This window comes from Anticarsia gemmatalis, chromosome 19 (genome assembly GCF_050436995.1).
Source record: "Anticarsia gemmatalis isolate Benzon Research Colony breed Stoneville strain chromosome 19, ilAntGemm2 primary, whole genome shotgun sequence".
NCBI lineage: Eukaryota > Metazoa > Arthropoda > Insecta > Lepidoptera > Erebidae > Anticarsia > Anticarsia gemmatalis.
Window position 1 is genome coordinate 11,144,673 of NC_134763.1, and position 23,449 is coordinate 11,168,121.

At 33.6% G+C, this 23,449-nt stretch overlaps 1 protein-coding gene and 1 long non-coding RNA gene across 5 annotated transcripts in view; one reads left to right on the forward strand and one right to left on the reverse strand.

The window, feature by feature from the left end:
* Positions 1 to 23,449, forward strand: part of LOC142980921 (uncharacterized) — a 251,338-nt gene that overhangs the window by 70,707 nt on the left and 157,182 nt on the right. The window lies entirely within an intron of this gene.
* LOC142980919 (neural cell adhesion molecule 2-like) overlaps positions 1 to 23,449 on the reverse strand; it is a 177,036-nt gene that overhangs the window by 61,844 nt on the left and 91,743 nt on the right. For all 4 annotated transcript variants that reach the window (XM_076126526.1, XM_076126525.1, XM_076126527.1 and 1 more), the window contains exons 2-3: positions 14,223 to 14,355; positions 10,317 to 10,525 (exon numbers count right to left, since the gene is read on the reverse strand). In XM_076126526.1, the coding sequence (XP_075982641.1) occupies positions 10,317 to 10,525; positions 14,223 to 14,355 (342 nt within the window). The remainder of the gene's footprint in view (positions 1 to 10,316; positions 10,526 to 14,222; positions 14,356 to 23,449) is intronic.

Sequence of the window (23,449 nt, forward strand, 5' to 3'; positions counted from 1 at the left end):
TAAAAGTGGTTATAGTGATAAAAATAATATTAAAGAAGTGGTTACTGATTGCCTAATCTACTTTTCCAAAGAATCACACAATATTATTAAAACATAATTTCAACTTTGACACTTTAAATCCTTTTCAGCAATATTTCCTTTAGCACAACTTAATATAAACTAAAGTTCGACTTGAAACTTGAACACTAAGTGACTTATTCAGCGTTGAATCGATACAATTCTGAGGTTAATATTCAAAGTTTCGTGAAGCAAAACCGCAGGACAAAACAGTACGTCAACTTTAGCTAAAACTATATTTTAAACAGCTTTCAGTGAATATACAGGATTAAAAGTAGGTAATTAGTTTAGTTTGAAGGTTCTTATTTTGTTTTGTTCGGTTGCGAGTAAAAATGTGTACGCATGCTATAAATACATTTGTTAGCCGATTTAAAAAGGAGGAGGGTTTCAATTCGTCCGATCATTTTTGTTTTTATGGTAAAAAAAATATATAAAAAAAAAATTTAACCAACGTATCATTTAAACCTAAAAAATATGAATAATAGTGTCTTAATTCCCGAAATAAGTATACTATGATATTTATTTATACAACTAAATATTACAAACTTAACTTTGTTGTTTTACATTCCCCACAGAATGCTTTTATTCCGGGAAATAATAAGCAGGTTACAATGGCTCGAGGCGAGGCTGTTATATTGTATAATTGTATATGTTGTAGAAACCAATAGCCAGAGACAAAACAAATCTGATGAATTAACCTCTCAGGCCATATGAAAAACACCCGTTCCCAGTAGCCGGACAGTAATTTAAATTACTTGCTTACATGCAAAAAAAAATCATTAGGAAGGTCTTAGGACTTGGACGACATTGTGAAATGTGTAGGACTGCAATGCATGAGCCAAGTTATAGACCGAAAAAAATGGAGTAAGTACTAAGGGGGAACCCTATACTAACAGTGGGCTGAATAGATAGATATATATATATATATATATATATATGGAAAAACCATATTATTTAACTTAGCAAATAATAAGTACCTCACAGTACATTAATTTACAATACCACGACATAAGGTATGCGAAATAAGGTAGGTATTTAACCTTATTTCATATGCTATTTTACCCCACACCCCTTCAATCATAATTTTCTTACCAATCCACTTTAGCAATTAAACGATTAAATAATTAAAACATAAACTCGGTTTTACACCTTTACAAAATATCGCGTGTATGCCATAACAAGTTGCATTGTACTAGGTAACCTGCCATTTGTATAATTTGCTGGCAAAAAGGCTCAACTGTCAACTAATGGTGCTATGAATTTATGTCAAGATTTGCAAATAGGCAGTCACGAATAGCTTACCCTGTCTAGTTTTGAAGCTATGTACCTAAATAATAGTAAAATTGTTTTCTGCTCATTATTTTGTTATAAAAGTAGGTAAGGGATCAGAAAGCGCTACTTGGTGTGAAAGACGTGATTTTATATATGTATGTACTTGGTTATAACGCCCAGTCTTATCAAAGGTGAAGTACATTATTGACTATTTTCTGGTCGAAAAAAATGGGACCATGTATTCGAGCTTAATGTGTTTTATCCAATGGCTCGACCATGAAAAGCGTGTACTGAAAGACTAGAATTCTTAATAATATCTAGCTAGTAGTTACAATTTCTATATATTATTTTCCTTTCTCATTTTCATTTGAAAAGTGGATAACATTGGATAACACTGTTTTTTTTAAAGTTTGTGTTGATTTTTGTGAATGAAATTAGTCTGTTTGTTGTCATAGGATAGTTATAACCTTTCATTTTACCAAATCAAACCTATCTTATAATATTACATTCTAAGTTTTTGCAAAGAACACGAATATTTTAGCTTTCCAACTATCGATATTCTCCCTATACAAGAACAACAAAGGCCTTTTTGCAAAAGCTTTGTAGTAATATCAGTTCTTTAGCTTGACTTGTTGTGTATTCATCCGGTCAAAACTAAAGTAATACATCGTTTGAAAGAATAGTTGTAAAGCCACGCTTAAGTTATTTCCATACTCAACTAGAAAAAAAAACGGTTTATTCGTTTAATATGCTTTTATTACTAATCCAGCAAACAGATTTAGCGATTTCTTACAGCCGTTACTGTCAAATATCGAGAATTTGGCATATAAAATGTACTGAAATATTTTTTCACTTATCAAATTTTCGTACAAAATTTCTTGATAACTAGCCGATAGTCAATAAGGGTAAAAAATCGCGTATGCATTAAAACATCCGGCGTTTTCAGGTAAAACGCACATTTCACATGAGTATAGTTGAAAACCTGGGCTAAATGGTAAAATTATATTTACAAAAACACAATCTATGCGTTTTAATGTGGGGATGTATGTATGTTTTATTCCATCGTGTACGCGAACAGAGTCACGCGGGTCAACTAGTTGTAATTTTTTTTTTTTTTTTTTTTTTTTTTTTTTTTTTTTTTTAATAACCCATATCTGTCCCACTGCAGGGCAAGGGTCTCCTCCCAAACGAGGGGGAGGGGTTAGGCCTTGAGTCCACCACGCTGGCCAAGTGCGGGTTGATGATGACAACGTGACGTAATACAAACGGTGACATGGTTTACATTGTAAGAATGTTTCTATTTAAAGATATTCTAGTGCTGTTTTTGTCTACTTGTACCCCCACTACCCTTACAGACTTGCTATTCGTTTTATAGCATCGGAAATTTTATTTCACTAGCGATTTAATCTCCCTCGTGTCTTTACGCTAAACTACTTGCCACAATTGTCTGTAGTTTTGATATTATATTAATACAGAAATAAAATGTCTAACTTTATCAAGTTCACGACATTTCAAAAAGGAATATTCCATACTATTCCAACTTAAGTTTGTGATCCCACTGTATATCAAACTAAATATAGTACAGATTTAAATCACGACGGTCGTAGTTTAATAATGTATAAAGAACAATCAAAGTCTCAAAGAACCTACCAAAGTATAATAAGGCATCATTATACAAAGTTTCGTCTTGACACTCGACGTCAAACTTGAATCGTTACGATACACGTATTATTTGACCAAAAACTTTCCAAACCTTCGTTTAAAAGTACAAATGCCAGTCTTTTATGAATATTTACAATTGTTCAAAATATACCACTTCAAAAGTTCTTTCATCCAAAAGTCCGACGCACGAAACTGGGATAAATTAAAAATGCAAAAAAGACGACGGCGTGAATTTTTTTTAATATCCCCATTATTCGTCCAGAACGTCGAATGGACCCCCGCAACGTTGCCGGAACTAATTTCGTTTGGAAATTATTGAAAATGTCTGTAATGGTATTTCGGACGTTTATAGAAATTGAAAAGTACTTTGATCGCACACGTTTTAATAAACACAAAGGATCTACGTGTCTCTTTTATGAGAAAAAGAAATTTTATATGAAATATTAAGAACGATTCCGCTCCATTTTGCGAGAAAAGATTTGGTCCGATGTTGAAAAAGAAATTAAATTACTATCGGAATAGTCTTGTGGTTTTTGGTTAATAGGACTTGTTTGTATTTTCCTCGATGTTATTTGTTCAAGGTAAATATTTTGACTAATACCTACTTAGAATAAAATATTTACTAGAAACTGTTGATTACTAAAGTTATTTTTACCGCAGAATATTTCTCCGCCCCAGAAGGCTTTTACAATCAAAATGTCAAGCAGTCAAACGTCTTTTTACGGCAAAACTTATTTGAAATTTAAAAGATATACCACTTAAAGACAGACACTTTCAAGGATATCGTGATTAAAAACTTTTCAAATTAAGTATATTTGAAGTTGAGAAATTAACACTAAGTCTAATTTTTCAGATTTTAGTTTGAACATAATTAATATTACGATCGCCAAGGGCTTTTGTCTCGACTACAAAATTAGGTCTATTTAAATAGTAGCAACGTAAATATTTGAAATAATATTAATACAGTTAGAAACTCTTTCTAGGTTATATTAATGTGTTTGTATGATTGTTACTTATTTACAAATGGGTGAATGCAAAACTCTCTCAATCAGAAAGTCTATGTAACCATAAGTCCAACTGGGAAAAACGTCTAATGAATAGTTATGTAGTAAGATGTTAGTTTATTAATTTCGTATTAAGACTATAATATCATACACAATACTTTTCGCAAAATCTTGATAATGAGTTTGAAACCGCGTGTGTAAGTGTGTGGGTTCACTGTATGCATTTGAAAGCATTCGTTATCATTGTAAATCTATGTTATAATAAATAGACATAAGATTTAACTTAAATATGTTTGTTCAAACAAGCCAGGTAGTTTTAAGCCTTACTCCTTTAAATAAGGCAAAGCCAAATTAAAAATAAATGCACTACCAATAATGCCTTAATATTTAACGCCGTAACCTCACCCTGTGGTAAACGATCCAAAACTAAAAAATCGACCAAGTAAAATTAGGCGTACTGCACTCGATATCCCTCGCCTAAATTTGTATTGTATTGGAATCTTTCCAATGGATAATTGGTACGGCTCTAGCCACAAACCACTTCTCGTTACGGATACCGGCGATTATACCTGGTACGTGCTTGATACAGTGTGTGAGGCTTTTTGTTTTGTAACTAAAAGTTATGTTCTTCGTTCGTTTTATTGTGGATGTAATAAAGTGACTAGTCGTTGTAGCACGATTCTCTACAATCGGAACTGTCGAGCATCGAGAGTTTGACATTTAAAATGTACTGTCATAAATAGTTCCTACGACGCCCGTTAGAGGCGCTGATCAGATTTTCATACAAAATTTTTCGGTGACTAGTCGGTTGTCGGTAGTGGATAGTAGTAGATAATCGAGCTACTGATATCGCCAAAAAGTCTTCAGGGAACCAGAAAGTGAACACTAATGGTTATTAGCTCGGTAAATGTATAAAGAGCAAGAAGCCGTTTGTCTTAATAGAGAGACAATTTTCTTCTGCTATAGACTGGTTACAATCGAATATTAATTTCTGTCGTAAATTTGCTCTAAAAAAACAATCAGAGCCCCTAGCGTGTTCCACTAAAACTATTTTTTCAATTTAAATTTTAGAGACTCGATAGTACCAAGTGCTAAAAATCGTGGTACAGAGTGTTTTAAAAATGTCGAACTAGCTACTTCAATTTGGTACCCAAAAATGCATTTTTGTGATTTTACTGACATAAAACAGACATGAAAAATGTGTTATTTTGTTTGTATTATTAATATACCTTTTGAAGAGAGGCGGTTATGCAATAAACTCGAGAAGTTGATTTATTGTTTTTCCAATTTCAGTAGCACTACAACGCGAGTGTATTTCCCCGAAGAAAAAATGACGTATTAATACACCTACGTTGTTGCCGTGTGAGTTCTGGAGCAAAGAATACGAATAAAGAAAATATAGTGTACAATTTCCAAAAAAACGATCGATAGTACTCGTTATTAAAAATTTGCTGCTTTAAAGTATTAAGTATTCATGCTATTATGATAGTCATAAAGTCAAAATATACGCATATTGAAATCAATAAAAATCTTTTAAACACCCAAATCATATTTTTAACACCAGATGCTCAGTCAATAACAATAATCCCTAGTTTCACAAGCGTGTTCAGTATCTACACTTCTATACTTCTATACTGATATAATAAATTATGTCTATATGTTACGCTTTAACGATGACGAGAATGAACCACAAACAAACGATGTTTTCAGAAATCTATCCGAAATAGCCCATTGGCTATTTCGGATAGATTTCTGAAAACATCTATATGTTTTCACGAGCAAAAAAAAATTCTTGAAAAAACAGTTTCTTTGTCACATGCTAGGGGCGCTGATTGGCTTTTATACTTAAATTCTTGACAGCTACTTGGTTTTCGATTGTCAATAATAGTAGAAAATTATTCACCCGTGCGGTTCAACTACTAACCAATAAATTGATATCAACCGTATTCAACGCATTTCAAAATGCCGCAAACATTCCAAATAAAATAAATTTCACAAAACAATATATTACACCACATTTCGAAGCGACATTACAATGTTTTATTAATCGCATCGAAATCGCTTCGTCAGCGTGCATTGTTCTCTCAAATAGATCATGATTAGTCGTCCTGTCATGACGTTGACAACAACGGCTCACAAATAAATTATATTTATTGTCCCAAACGTGTTTGTAACATTTCTGTATATATTTATAGATAGTTTGATTAATTGGTCTCCTGTTTTTCCTTCTCCGTTTGCTCTGGGGAAATTTCGTAGTACATATAGCGAGTTAAAGTGAAAGTTTTGCGATATAAAGAAATACGGGTGTTGGTCTAATCGTTACGGTTATAGCGAATAAGAATTATTTGAAGGGGCTGAAGACAATGTTGTTTTACTGTTGTGGTTTATTATTTTTGTCTCCTTATTTGTTTGTCTTGTGTTTTTTTGACGGTCAATTATTTTAAAAGGTTTTCAAATCGTAGCTTGAGTATTCGTGTAACTATATTTGTACCCAGATACTAAATTTCAAAATCAGTTTGTTCAAGTTTTTTAATTAATAGATACATCGTCGTGTTTAAAAAAAATTGGAGCAAATAGGGTTGAAAAAATGGATTAGAATTTCGATGTAATTACTTATATTATCCATGTGTAAAACATTTCAGAAATCTCCCTCGTTTATTATAAAATTACCTGTTAACAGCACGTTGTTGTTGAATTCTCGAAATAACATGATTATACACTTGTTAGCTGGTTAACGAAAGTCTTCAAAGTTAGGCTTATTACCTTTGAAACACGACCTTAATCAAACGTTATACTGTAACCTAGATTTTCCTTCCAGTACAGCGTTATGTTTAGTCATTACGGTAAAATGTTACAAGATCACCATAATTTATTTGGGTCTCACTTTATGAATAGTCGTGAATTTGAATGGTTTTATAAAAAGTCGTGGTCCCGCCTGATGTCCAGCCCTCATCGCATATTCAATTTCTTGTGAACCTCTCTCATTTATATACATAGAGTTTTTTTTCTTGCCACTTCTGTGAAATTCGTTATTTAATTAAATTTCCAGCAACATGATTTATACTAAGTCTACCAACGAAACTTAATTCGAAAATTTTACTGAATTATCGAAACAGCACTTAATGTTTGAGTGAGATACTCGTATACATTTGACAGTTGAAATTATGCGCATAATTTGTTTATCTGCAATTCCATTGTAGTTAACAATAACAGATGTGGTAATAAATAATTAATTAAAACTCAGTTTGTGATGAATCTAGACTGTTTTACGATCTGAAAGTTTGGAGCATTAAAATGAGGGTCCCACGCCTATATTTACAGCTCTAACGTCTCTCACAAAGATAAACGATACAAACTTAGAAATAGCCATTTGGGAGGGCGGACAAACAAATAAAATCGATTTTTCTGACAATTTCTATTTCGTGGACGCTAGCTTTGGTCACGATAAATGCCTTCAGTCCCTAAGGCTAAAGTAGAAGGTTCTAGACCCGAGATCGATGCGAGGGCGATACATATTGCGTAAAGATAAGATCGTAAAATTCAGATAACCCGTGTAGTACGTAAAATAAATAAATCCTGCTCGCTCCACGAGATTAGTTCTAGGAAAATCGGTCGCTATCAGAAAATACACGCTGCAGGTTAATTAGATATAGGATTTCAAATTTCAATTTGTAAGCGAATTTTAATATGCTCGGCGGGTAGGATAATATTATATCGTCGGAAAATATAAATTCTATTTCAGATATTTTATAATAATTGATAGTAGACGCTTGGTAAATAAATGACCCGAAATAAATAGTACGGCGAATTTAATTTTAATCTTTCACGGTAATGGAAGCTCTTCCATCAAGATAGCCGCAACCGAAGACCACATCGCAAGACCCTCATATATTACCGGACCCTAAGGATAAGGCTCTTCATACGAGAAATATTTTGCGTGTAAATCTTGTCTGTAATAAAAGGACAATTTGACAAGATATTTTACTAAACGTGGATTTTTCTCAAGTAATAAATGATTTTCCATTTACTTGCGTGGACCCTTGCCGCTATAAATATCTTGGCCTACAATGACAAACACGGTTGGCACATCGTAAATAAAAGCAACGTCAATCTTTTGACTAACGATAAGACTTTGGAGAATTTATATGTCTCGGTATTCTCTTTGAGGTGTTGTGATCTAGAAACCCTATATTTAAATATAAAAGAAATCAGGTTCGTGTCTAGGGCCAAGGCGGTAAAACAGCTCTTTACGATTTCTAGAATCTGGTTCTAATTTAGTTTTCACTTCTGTTCGATTTCTTCGACTGTCGGAATATTTCCACTCTTATCTGGTTTCCAATCATCTTAATTAAAATTATCTTTAAAAAGGTTTTCTCCATTACTTCAGTCGATATCATAATAAACCGATTATTACCCGTAATGGCCATTATTGCCCATTATAAGGAGTATCATTTTCCTTAATTGAGTTTTACAAGGATGACATAATAAGCAGCTGTATCAAATGTTTTGTACCTCTCGTACAATTAAAATTTAAGAATATTATCTTTTATAATAGCGTGCGCAGTTTTGGTTGGAACCATTATTTTTAATGTATTTATTTTTAGAAAATTATAATGACCTGTGCAAATTTAATCGTGTTTCATTATTCATACATAAAAGCATATCCTTCTGATGTATTGTTATTTTAAACTATATTTTATAATAAACCTGTAGTCAGATAGCTAGCAACAAACAAAAGAGTTTATTCCACGAAGTAGTATTGCATTTATGAATATATTTTCATAATTCAAGTCTAGTTTTAATGTTGATACAAGTTCAGTTTAATATTCATAATTTTAGAATTATTCCCGTTTCAATACGTGAATGGCACGAGTCATATCCAATTATTCCGATGTGTAGTCACCTGGTAACTGTCTCATACGAGTTCGTTAACACCTAGCGTATACAGGTGATTGACCGACGGCTATCATATGAAATATACTGTGATTTGCTTTCACTGTAATAAAATAGGTATATCAATATTGTTGAATCAGTCATCTATTCATTTTTTATGGTTCCGTACCCAATGAGTAAAAATGGAACCCCACTACTAAGCCTCCGCTTTCTGTCCGTCTGACTCCAGGCTATATCTTATGAGCCATAATAGCTAAAATTAAACAAATTATGTCAATTATAAAACAATTTAAAAAAACATATGTTTAGGGGTTTTTTTGGTACTGGACGGTTTTACACTTTTTGGTTTGCAAAAAGTTTTGAAAATACAAAATATTACTGCATTTGGTGAACATATTACATTAAGTACATTTTTAAATAATTTACGGCAAATTTATAATAAAAGACATACTTTTCTACACACTTTATATAAAATCTCTTAGTAAGTATAAACGTTTTGCAACTAGAAAACATTAAAAGTAGGAAATGCCAACTAACAGATTTTACTAAAGCCTTTGATACGATCACCAATACGGTGCAGTGTTTATACAGTTAATTGGCCAAAATATTTTCGTAGTACAATGTTTGTTTTGTTCTGGTGACACTACGGATACTAGTGTTATAGCAGCTATGTATAGTATGACTGTAGAGAACGGTCGGGCGTCCATGCCGTGCTAAACGCAGCGTGTTAAAGCCGCCGCCGAGCGACAACGAGCGTCAAACTATGCTCAGAGTTAGAAAGTCGTAACATTCGAATACTATTCCACACCAAAATAATGGCAGTGATGTAATATTTTTTGTGTAGTAGTTATGTATTTTTGTGTTTGGGAGGAGACCGTTGCCTTGTGTGTTAAGTGTACGATGTATCGACACCTTTAGTTCAGTAATTTTTATCTTAATTAATAAGCAAATTCCAGCAATAAAAAAGTTTGACTGCCTCCGTGGCGCAGTGGTTTAGGTCGCCACGCCGATACCACTGCAACGGGAGGTCGTGGGTTCGATTCCCACACGGAGCAATTATTTGTGCGATCCACAAATAATTGCTTCGGGTCTGGTTGTGCTTTGTGTCCGTTGTTTCTATGTTTGTAAAAGTCCCCGCGACACAAGAGCAATTCTTAGTGCGGGAGTTGTCTTTTTAAAAGATAAAAAAAAAAAAAAAAGTCAATACTTGGTTTTCTATTTGGCTCTTTTGCCTACATTACCTTATTTTAAGTGCAACTTTACTAGACATAATTTTTTAGTAAGTTAAGTAAAATCAGTCCCCAATCCGCACTTGGACAGCGTGGTGGACTCATGGCCCAACCCTTCCTTCATTACAGGAGGAGACTCTTGCCCAGCAATCCAACATTAATGAGTTAAATTTATTATAAGTAATTAAAGTTTACTCACTTATAACAGTAAAGTTGACCCTCAAGTTTCTAGTAGGACTGTTCTTGAAATCCACTCGACACCTGTACACTCCCGCATCAGTGGAGACCACGCTATCCACGAACAGGACAGCAGGCGTCGCCGCTGAACGGAAGTAGGCTCGAGTGCCGAAGCCTGATGCTGAAGACCAGAGCTTCGGTTGAGAAGCGAGACGACCTCGGACGTCGTAACTGTGGAAGAAAAAAAGAGATAAATATATAAAGACAACTTGCGGTAATATGCGAGGCGACCATAGCCAGTTGCGCTCACTGGTCGTTAAACGATCTCTGGGATAAGCAACCCTTGACCACTAACCATAAAACAAACAACAATCAACTGCGGTTATATGTTTCCTAACCAAGCAGATATTGTAAATCTAGCCGTAGATAAAGAAAATATTTTAATAAAAATTACAAAAGTCAAAGTAACAAAATAAAAATATAAATAAACCTTCGGGAATACTTTTATTACCAGATATTTTGCTAGAAGTGCATTTTTTCTAGTTTTATAATCATAAACAGTTAAGTTCCTCTTTATTTGAAATAACAAGATAGATAAGACAACCGTTGCAATAATCGTATCGCCTAATCCATAATGGTAGATTTTTTTTGTAAATCGTCATATTTCGAAAACTACTTAAGTAGGTATGATTATATTTTCCTATGCATTACATTTGCAGTAGCTATCGTGAATACCTCATTTACTTTTATCCGAGAACAGGGACTTTACAAATAAAATATTCCCGACAAATACAGCGTTCGACCTCAAGAAAAGCTTCTATGAAAAACCATACTTGGAACTGCGAATATAACCGAGTAACAACAGCAAAAATATATAAAATGCAATTCTTTGGAACCGTCTGCAGCAGAGTTTCTGTGTAAAACTCATAGTGTGTTACTTCCTAGAATTCACTTGCATAGTTATTTTTGGTCAATTCACCTTTATTATATTGCCTTTCGGTGAAACGTTTTTGTGTTAACGATAGGAAAATAACGAATGCTTTACTTGAAGCTAAGAGAGTGAATAGTATGAAAAATATAGGGGTAAGTAGAGATTGTGTGTGTGGCAATGATTGGCAACGAATGCCATGTGATAAGATTCTTACAAACTTCGTTTGCTTCATTCACATCCTTCATCTTGTCATACAGGACCGCTGCGCGCCGATTGCGAGTACTACGCTGACTTTTTAGTAAAACATCATCACTTATCATATTAATTTAATTTATTAAAAAAAAATGTTTTATATCATTACTCGGATACTTTTGATTCTTAGTATTTTTTAAGCAATAGCGCAATTTAAAAATACTGTTTCACTGCGGACGTGTACATCAATTAGCAACATCGCTATATTTAAAAAATTATCTGTTTAACCATTCCTACATTTTCTGGAGAGCTATGACTTATCTCACATAAAAGTTATTTGAAAGCGACATTGCTGTACTTTGTTTTCTTCCTTAGATTATAGCGATCAACACGTTACGCCAAGGTAGCAATGAACTGAATAATGGCCATGAATTTGACGTACACTGTGATCCGTATACTGGTCTGCCAGTAATGTTTGTTTAATAAATTGGAAGGTATTTGTTCCATGCAAATACTTTATTAGATACATAACAGTATTCGAAATATTATAAATAGCCAGTTCCCGGTAACGACTGGGACCTCAAATATAGAATTATCAGATTTTCAGAGAAAGCAAGAGATAGATATTGTTGTAATATCATCAGAGAGTGAAAGCCAGTCATCTGTTAATTCTACGAATAGACTGAATTTGAGCACAATTTGTATCTAGAATTGTGTCTTTATATACAGGAATTATTGCTGACTCCCAAATGACCTTAAACGTTTAGCTCGGTTTGTAGTTCAAAAAATCATTCGAGTACTAACACTTTTACTGCTTACCTTCTCATTTTTATAATAAAAATTGAATAAGCCATGAACATGTACCATATTATGTCTTGAAAAAAGGTCAGGTGAAGGCAAAGATAAAACAAGGGAAGTTTGTTAAAATTGTACCAAGTGGTGTTCTCTTGTCTCTACCCCCTACGAGAAAAACGCGTGAATTTATATACGTATATAATATACCATATACTTCGTAATACATAAAACACAGCCATCAAATTAGACAGAACTAGTGGTAACAACAGACCAACACCTGCTTTGTAATTACCTAACAGTTGTTACAAACCACTAACAATTTTCTAATATATCATTATTGGTGTTTCCGCCATTGCTCGGTCAACTTTCGTGGCGTGACTGCAAATCATTCAGGTTTTAAGTTTCGCAATGTTTGGTCATGTTGTACAAGGAGTATTTTTTTGTTGAACAATGCTTGTAAGGTAAACTTTGTTGTTAAGTAAAACGCTTAGCATGCGATGGACATTGTATAGTGTAAAGTAGGTAGAACAATTAACACCAAGCTTTGACTAGAACTAACGTTTACTAATTTTTTTTACCCCTTGATTATCCCACTGTGCTGCCGGGCAAGGGTCTCCTCCCAAACTAGGGAGGGGTAAAGCCTTGAGTTCACCACGCTGGCCAAGTGCGGGTTGGGTTAACTAAAACTGACAATTTTAAATCAGTTTTTTTTTGTTTAACTTCTTGGTAATCCTGGCGTCATACCTGATTCTGCCAATTACACAGTTTGAAATAAAATATATAAAAAAATATTTTTGCAGAACCACGTCATCATTTCTCGAAGGAGTTGGTTCGATTCTCAAAATATGTCATTTCAGATTTATGGTATACTGCACGTGAACTGTCTTAAAATCACGGTAATACTATAAAAGTGAATAAAGAATACTAAAACTTAAGTATAGAAACAGTGATTTAATTTTCAGCGACCTTTTATAAACTTTCTTTCGTAACCTAAGTACTCCGAATTCCCAGAATCGATTGAAAAAAGAAACTACTGAAACATCTTGTCTTAAGATCAAATTGAAGAACTTCCCGACAAATACGGTTTCTTTCAGCTTAACCCTTGTCAAAACTTGAGATTCTTGACCTCCATCAACTGAATAAAAAACAAATGTTTTAACAGAAACATGCAATTTTGATCCTTGAGTAGATATGACGTTGAAAGCCGCGCGGTTTGTTTAAAATACAGAGTTTTTTTTAGCAAAATTGGGGGATTTTAATAAGGTAAATTTGTTGGATTTTTTGAAATTGAAATACGTGGTGATTTTTTTTTTCGTAGAAAGATAAATGAATGGCAGTTTGTGATGAATTAAGCGTGGTGATACATGGGGAGTTCTGTTTGTAAAAGGGAAATTAATGCGTGATGAATCGATTGTGCCTCTACAAAAGCCTCTACAACCAGTCAAAAATATTGTTGCTATACGTATTCTTAAACAAAACGTCTTCCAGTGAATCTGCAACAATATTGCAAGCAATTCATCTGTTCGGCTTTAACATGCAATCGAAGAGAGAGCCCATTACTTACTGCCGCAACTGCAGCCTGAGTAACTGCATGGCAAATACTGCTAACGTCTTACTAACATTTTATACATGGCTAGACATTCTTGCTCTGAATTATTGAGGGCGGGTTGACCCGAGAAGTATCGCTTCCTTAGATAGCTGCATTCCTTGCTTCAGCTGGTAAGGAGCTCTTGGAATTAGTATACTATTTTAGACTCTGAGGAACTTGTTTTTGTAAAGAATATAGTTTATCCGAGATCTTAAAAAACTCTATAATATTATCTTAATCCACAAACAGATAGACTTTACCTACACAACAACTTCATAAGTATAGCAACTGTCAAGGTGAGGATTTTCTTTCAACATCAGGAAAGTTTTCTACCGCCCAGTTAAGCTGGAGATTTTGAATTTTTTCGAGTTTGGTTTCTTCTGAGCTTTATAACTTCTTTCAGTACCTCTAAGTTTCCTTACCTGTATAACGGTTCTCCATCAGTCTCCTTGAACCAGAGCACCATAGAGACATGGTCTTCTGCCGCTAGTGGCTGGATATCACAGGGTAGTGCTGCTTTTTTGCCCAGTACCCCCTGTGCGTGTGCCGTTGGTACTGAAACAAGCAAAGAAAGCAAATCAGTTATTTGTCTAGGTTTAAAGTATAAAAAGATCCGTTACTAGGGCATTTGCCCAGATTTTGACTTTTTGACCAGATTTTGATTTTTGGCAGATTTTGACTGCAATAAACACAACATACGCTGGTTACCACAGGATTTTTAAATCTGCAAATCACATAGTTTTCCCCGATTTTTTCTTCCTGAATTTGTCGTCACCGCTATAATCGTATCTTTAAGGTTCACGTTTATTATTATTATATCTCTGCTCCTAAAAAAACAATAAAAACCTACATAACAAGCACACCCTCAGTAGTACAACACTAGGTAGAAAACGCTCGGCTTCCCATCGACTAAGCATTCATTCAGCCAAGTAATGAGCAGTCCGCATTGCTTAATCTCACCGACGTTTACGCCGAACGAGCAGCGAGTGCAGCCGGCTATGAGACTCAGTACAGTTTGAATAATAGGCTGGATGTTGAAGGACATCAGATTATTTGATCGTTATATTATAACTTGCTGAACTGGCAAAAGTTGTTTTGTCATGTAAATGTTAAAAAAAAATGTTAGAAGTGGGCAACCACCTTAGGGTATGAAAAAATGTTAATTCATTGTCTGAACTGCCGAGGCTCACAAAATGTCATGAGAATCGGTCAAGCCGTTTCGGGAACGAACATTGTGACATGAGAAATTTTATACATTTATCTCCTAGGAAGGTTGCGCATTGGGAGTGATATTCCCCACAACAAAAAAAGATAATTTCATACATCTCTGCCTTAACCCTCGGGTTTAACAGACGTGATGTTATGTATGTATGTAAATTGTGATTTTGTTTTATTGAACCACGCACAGAAGTGCTCTAATAAGATATAATGCCATCTTAAATGTGCAGTAGAATAAACATATACATATAAGCCAATTATGATAATGGTATAATGTAACTTGCAAAGATCGTTGTTTTTGAACCCCCGACCGCTTAGGACACCGTCGCTGAAACGGCGTATGTCTGTTTCACTTATAAGGCTAAACAACTTACAACAATTGCGGTGAAGATTTAACATAAGCTAATAAAAATACTATAATATTTCACTAAAAAAATTCAACTAGATTCTAAATATTTTAAAAATTACACGTCTGCCTTCCCTGTGTATATGTGGCTAAAGTAACCACTTTTCTGATACGTAAGCCTTTCATCCGAAATCTAGACGATAATAAAAGCAAAAATATACACAAACTTATATAAGTTCGTACGAATAGAGCAACGTCCTCCAAAATTCAGAAAGCTATACATATATGATTGCTGAAAGAGATTGGCAAAAATAAATCTTGTTTCTTACTCCAATATATTTTACACAAAATCGTTTATTTTCAGCAAGTCTATGTACATCGTGTATGATTATAAAGTTTGATAAGTTTCAAAGTCCGTTAACCCCATTAATAAGCCAAAATCTTATGTTCCCTAATAATTGAACAAGGAAAATATATTTTAAAATCCGGCTAAGTGTGTACTCTCGCAAACGAAGAATTCCGCACCATTATTTATAAAAATAAATCGCCATGTTTGTTGTATGGGAGCCCCCCCAAATGCTTATTTTAACCGGTTGTCTAGTATTTAATCTTATATCTGCAACAGAAATATTTCAACTGTCAAAATTTTATCTGACTGTCTATGTTCTGACTGACTGTCTGTGTTCATGGGATACAGTACTCTGAGAGACAGACAGGCAGTCAGGCAGACAGACAGACAGCGAAGTCTCAGTAGAGTTCCGTTTTTACCCACCGGGTACGAGACCCAAAAAAATAAGATTCTTAAAATCTCCCTTTTTCACGTGTAATGAAATAATTGGATTTCCTACCTTCGTAACTTCCTATTGAAATCTTCAACCATTAATTTTGCAAGGAACAAAACGTAAAAGCTTAGAGTTCATTCACCTCTACGTTGGTAGTGGTAACTGATATTGAGACAAACATTACGTTTGACGTTTTGATATTGAATTACAGCTGTCAAAAATTTATACAGCCTACTCAAAAGGCTAATGAACTGTCATGTTAGGGGTCATTATTTTATTGTAATACGATTCTACATGTATCGACATTTTACAATGGTTGAATGGTATGCATGAGTATCACTCCAAAACTGTATGGTATTTAATTAAAAAAATATCGTTTAATGACGATATTTTTTTTGGTTACTTGAACACATTTTTTAGAATTCAAGGTAATTTAATTGATCGATTGAGTTTAGCTACACATTTTATCAAATATATTTTTTTCTGTTAATCGAAAATAAAACCTAACTGCCACTTATAAAGAATATTTAGCAAGTTCTTCATTCTGCAATACGTACTGAATTGTTTTTAGTATTAAACCAAAAACGATAAATACCAGCCAAGGCTTAGAGTAAATTATACTCCAAAACCTTTTTAACAGACTAAGATCTTTTCACAAACACAATTATAATACACGTAAAAAACAATAAACGTATATTAGAATAATATTTTACTGAACAACTAAGAGGAAATGAGAAGTGACTGGTACAAATTACGGCCGAATCCCACGCGAAACGTTGAACCTTTGACATTTGAAAAAGTAATTGACACAATGTTAATAGGTGGAATAAATTAGAAGAAACCCGTATGAGTGATAGATTATCTCGAAATTGAGTTATCTTAACGAACATTGTGTGTATATTCTTAATTGTCATCTTCTGCGGTACTTAGTTTAACGTGTCTTCCGAAACCTGGAGGAAATCTATATGTACAAGATGGTCATCTATCCACAGAACAACCTCGGCGTAGTTCAACCTCAGAGATCGATCCGTGTGCCTGTTATTACTTAGCTTCGAGATCCTACTTCTAAAGATAAAGAATAACTTTGAATAAAAAACAATAAAATCCATCTTCGCATTTCAAAAGTCAGAACTGTAATCTAAGTTGACAAACTAAATCTTATTATCAAACGAAAGTAGTTGAAGAGGACGAATAAAACTGTGTCTTTTGCTCCAAGCATTTTTAATCTTTATAAAGTAAGACTTTGAGCTAATTTACAACGAAATACATTTAAGTCAACGTGATTATTTCGAGTCTGTTTTAAGTGTACTCTAGTTTGAGTTTTATTCTATCAAAGATTTTAGTCCTGTACAAATTAAAGAAATGTAAATGAATTTTTAATGTTTTTGGAATAATGCAAAAAACTAGGCTTCCTTCAAATTAAGTCCGTAGGTAAGTATCTACTTACCAAAGATCTCCGTTGCAAAATTGCTTAACAAACTATATGTGTGTGGCAATAAAAATTTTTTTTTACAAATAATTTAAAAAATACGACTTTGTCGATACTCTTATGCTTTGTTCGGCAATGACAAAGCTCTTTAAACATGAGACTGATTTCACCATGAACAAAAAAGGCTCATTCTAAAATCATATTAATAAAAATCTTGTAAAATCACATCTCAACAACTCAAAACCTGATACGCAACAAATCCTGTTCAGAAGCAAGTATTTAGTGAGCGTGTCCACTGACGCCTGACGTTCTAGCGCTCGCACGGTATCGCTGTCACCATGGGAACCGGCCGGCCGACTCCGGTTACACTCCACAGATTTAATTAAATGTTTTTAAAACCCTTTGTGACTACGTTTTACCTGTGTTACGACAACGTGTGATGAAATGAAGGTTATGCTTTTATAAATTGAGATTATATCTGTACCGCGATTTTCTATTACTATAGACTACCGACAATCGGCTAGGTATTGAAAAGTATTAAATGACAATCGATTTAGCGCCTCTAGCGGGCGTCTAAGAAACTACATATATTTGCAGTAAAATTTAACTGTCGAACTCTCGATACTCAAAAGTACGGCTTGTACAGAATTGCGCTACTGATGCTAGGTTTTTTAAGTAATTAATTATGAAATCATAGTTCGGCGGCGTCAAGGTAGACCGATAAAATGTTAGTGCGATAATTCAAGTTACTATATGGGAGACTGGTTAGTAGTGATTGGAGAGACCTATGGAAACGGTATGGAATAACCTTTGCCCAACAATGGAACAGTAGGGGTCAGAAAAAAAAAGTACTGAACGTCATTGAAAATGTATAAGAAAGGACAAGTTATGGAAAATGAAGTAAAATGTATATAAATGGGTTGGTGACAGTAATAAAAAATTAAGCTCCGTTATTTGTATCAAATATATTCGTATTAGTTTTACAAAATAAAAATAGTATTGAAAATATCTGCCTAAATTAACATGTGCCAATCTAAAATGTTAGTAACATTTGATGTGAAAAATATCTAAAAACTATTGGATGGCTAAATTCCCGTGTAACAGGATCAAATCATTGTTACGATCGACTAGCCCTCATTGCATTCACCTATTATGTCTGAACGACTACAATATTCGAATCCGAACCAAAATCCGATTTTTTAATAGAAGTTTGTTTTAAAATGAAAAAAAAAAATACCCGGATTTTCCGCAATGCTGAAGTAGAAATTCTTGGGTTATTTGTTTTTTCTGAATAGAAATTCAAAATAAACTGTAACGACGGCCTTTTTTCTCGTAATAATATGCTTTTGTAAAGCATTTTTTTTTGAGAAAGTGTTAAAAAACCGAGTTCTTGGTTATTCGGAGTTGATTAAAAGGAACGAACTGTCTTAGAAGCAAAAGGTATATACATATTTGCATTAATGCAATCTCTAAGTAATGTATATAATATCACGCCTGTTGTTCCCGAAGGTAAAGACAGCGATGCAACGTTTCAAAAAAAATATTGTTATACAAATGAAGTCTTTTTTTTTTTTCAAATTTGTTTTTTTTATATGGCTGCTTTTCAGGCAAATTTAAGTACAGTATTGATTAAACTTGACTGAACCACTACATAACCCCTAATACTTTTAATATTTTACTTACTTCTAATACGCAGACAATTTAAACGGTAGTTCTCTCGGCTTATTATCGTAACCTCAGTTATATTAAGGAAACTGTACAATATTTTACATAAACGATAAGTTATTTCACCTTCTATTAAACGGATAATAAAGTTCTTTGAATATCACCATCCGTTATCAATCTTTAGAGCCATTAATAAATACTATTATATCTCAATTACCTTTAACTCGGAACAGATTCTGATAAGAGATTGTATCAAACACTTTGATCGTATTAAAATAGCTCATTATTTATTGAATGAAAAGGTAACTCAATTACCCTTTGGCTTTAATTAAGCAGCAATAAGATCAGTAAGCGATATTATTTGTGATTTGTTATCGGCTTCTGAAGAGTCCTTTAGGAGTAGTGATATTTCCTACAGTCGGCAATATTGACTAGTGAACGTTTAACATTTAAATTACCTAAATAATGTTTTTTTTGCCACTGTTTACTATCGTTGACCGAATAACTGTCAAGAATTTACGTAAGTGATCAGCGCCCCTAGCGTTTGCCGTAGGAACTAAAACCCATACATGAGATGAAGAAGTACTTTTAAGTGTCAAAGTTGGTCTACAGTACCGAATGTATGAAATAACACTATTTATGTCGCGCTGTTTAAACCAAAATATGAAGCTGGATCAACATTCGTCCGCCTCATATACAAGAAGCTGTCATCGCTGCTCTAGTCAGCCTGGGACCACGGCGAGTGCAACCTGCGCCGAAACGTTAGACAATTTAATGTAAAATGCGTGTTCGCGTTAATTCCCGTATTCTATTATATATTAATTAGGTTCGTACTCGATTCCCGATAGTACCTAGTAGAAAATTGATCCACTGTTCATAGTGGGCCAATGACAAAGATTTTCCTTGTTTTAGTTACCCTTACAAGAGATCATAGACCGACTGTTTTTATTAACAATGTTATTTTTACCTTTCCGAGCGGTATATTTTAGGTAAATAAACATGTCAGGCTGTTGAATGTTTGTAATACTCTTTCCAATGATTTCTTTCTAATGATTGTTTCCGGGATTTTACTATGTTTTTATTTTTATTCTTATCTTAGAAGTTTGTTAAGTTTGCAAACATATTTCAGATCATTGACAAAGTAGTATTTTGCAAAAAAAGTCTTTAAATTAAATTTTGTTAATCTCCCTACAATACACTTTTTTCCTAGCAAATATTTATAATTAAATTTCCAGCCAAGTCTTGAAATATAAGAATGTACTTTCCCTAAATAAAATTATGAAGTACTTTCTGATTGCCAAGAGATGCCAACCCAACTGTCAGTAAAGATTTTATTTCTATCGGATAAGCCTACTCTGTCATTCTTGGCGAAAATATAAAATTCTCCCTCTATTATGTTAAGTACGACTTACAAGTAACAAAGCCAGTACTTGAGCTATATAGATGAAATAAATTTCACTGACTATAAAAATAATCAACCATTAATATGGTAAATAAGACATTTTATGAATCTGCTCATTGATGCGGAATGACCTTAAAAAGAAAGACTTCAAATTTTCTAGAAAAACAATAGTCCATTTTTCGACTATGAATACATAATTTATATTCATTACTATACAATACTTTGATTTACAAACCAATGTTTCCTTTAAGAGTATTTCGTAGCAATTGCAATATAAATTTCTTATTAATTCACAAAGAAACAACACAAGTACCTTATACATCCGCATTTTTACGGACCAATAAAAATATGATTTGGCAAAAACTCTAGTAGAAATAAAGATATATATTTTTAATATCGAGGGTGCTAAACAAATGAGAAGTGCTTTAACCTGGCGTGGAGCCAGGAGGCCATGAAAAGACATAGTTAATGTTGTTGCCATACATGACATAATTACTCACTAACGGGGTTTAAACTTGGGCCAAGCTCTGCCGCGTAGCACATAAACGAATTACGCGCCGTCTCTGAACCTTCACTTGCGAAATAAGTTTTTAAAGTTGAAGAAATGGTTTGTTTTTAATTTAATATGAAGAGGGTGTTTAACAAGTCCAAATGTGATTTTAGTTCGCGAGGTTAACTTAGTTTGAGAGTTCTCTTTACTTTGATCTACTCGTGCTTGTACTGTGTGTTCTTTAGATAAGAATAATAAAGTTGGACGTAATATAATTATAGAAATTAACACATTCTGTATGGAATATACTTCATGTAGTGTGTGTATGTGAATTTTATGTTGGCTTTTTTCCTAAGATTTTTTATGAACATTGAAAGGTCAAACTTGATTGATGATACCCTTTTTCTTGAGGCAACACATCTTTTTACTTCAGACGTAAACTAGGCACTGAATGATGGATCCGACTGTCTTAAAACATGCGACATATCAACATATTCACATTCTTCCATATTATAATTTTTTATTTTTTAGCAATAGATTTGCCGACTGTTACATTAAAACCAAAATGAAGTCGCCAAAATCGTGTATTTCGATACACCTCTGTTTATACTTTTAGTTAACTCGGATTGTATAAATGTCAAAGTCTGTCTATTACGGCTAAAAGGGTGAACTGTTAAGGATGAAAATAAGCATAGAAGTTAGTTAGTAGTGAACGAATTGGGGTCAAACCTAGCCTACTTTTTAATTAAACAATCAATGCAAAACCTACTGAGCTTTACAATTTATATCTAAATCTAATCATAATTTATATTTGAGTATATAAAATCCGCAATACATAATAAAGTACAGATCTTTATTCAACACTCAACAAAATCTAGACAGATGTTTACCATATTCTTATCTTTATTACATAGCCGGGACGCAGATAATATTATTATCATGTTCGTAAAGAGGAATATATAAGGCGATGCGATCTGCTTCAAGACGATGATGAGCTAGAATGTTTACGTTTAAGAATATCTTCTTATGGTTTCTTTGTGACAGGTGTCCTTCCAAATACTTTAGGCCTCCAGCGACTAATCATTGACCTTATTCCTACTAATGTTATGAATGTTAAAGTTTGTGAAAATGTGTCTTAGTTTATTTCACACAAAAACTACTTAACTGATATTGACATTTATAGTTTATACCCTGGCAGACAAAGGATCGTTTTTAAGTCCAAGTCATTTGGTCATGCCGAGTCATTTAGACAGCTTTGTTTTTTATTTTATTCCATACCTAAGAAATAAACTGTATTAATTTATGACTTAGATTTGACTTTGATTAAAAAATAAGTATATAACAGTCAGGATTACAGTCTACATTTTATCTAAGAATAGATTTACTTTCCAAGAGACTGTATACTATACACTTAACCGTTTATCAACCTGAATACAACTCACAATGAACTACCGACGTAAAAAATAACTAATCCATACACGTCGTTATTTGCTATTTTGATAACGCTATTTGAAATCTGATCTAATGTTTTCAAATAAGCTCAACTATGTCTTCATCTTTAGACATGGAGTAACAAAGGCGGAGAGCATCTGTCCCGAGAGACAGGGTTATCCTGCTGTGGTCTTACGGGCCCTGTTAACTGACTCAAAGGCATCAGCTTTATTCAGTCGAGTGTTCCCTTGATTAACATTTTGATTTTAGTTTGTAAATGCGTTGTTATATTTAGATTAGAAACATTTTGGTTGACTTGTTTTGGTGATTTGAATAGAAGATTTAACTTTTTTAGACAATCATTTTATTTTTAGTTTTCGCACTTTCAAATTACTTTGATGAGCCAAATAATTATTTATATTTGTTTAAAAATCTTCGCAGGTTTTTTATATTGCATCATTTTTGTTTTTCTGACTAAAAAAGATGTAAATATCTTTTGTATTTGACTATGCTGTACATGGTTTCCTCCCTTAGGGTATAGTGAATTGACACGAAACGTCAAAAATGCAATGTACTGAACAGTGAACATCAATTTGGCGTACTCTAGTTTTCAAGTACGTGATATGTCTGCTGATTCAAAAATTGGATCGATGACATTTTAGGTTAAGTGTACTCATAGCCACTACAACTAAAGCCCAACCAAAAGTATTTTAATTCGCAACCGGCAAATGAATCAAACATTTCCCCTGCTTTTGTTCGTACATTTTATCTGTTTTTCAGTTCTACCTAGTGGAAGTTTTGAAAGCCATATTTTAGCCTAACTGTGTTTCAACGGGCGGAGGCTGCGCTATTTTTTCAAACTTTACTGAATAGTTTCACAACGCGC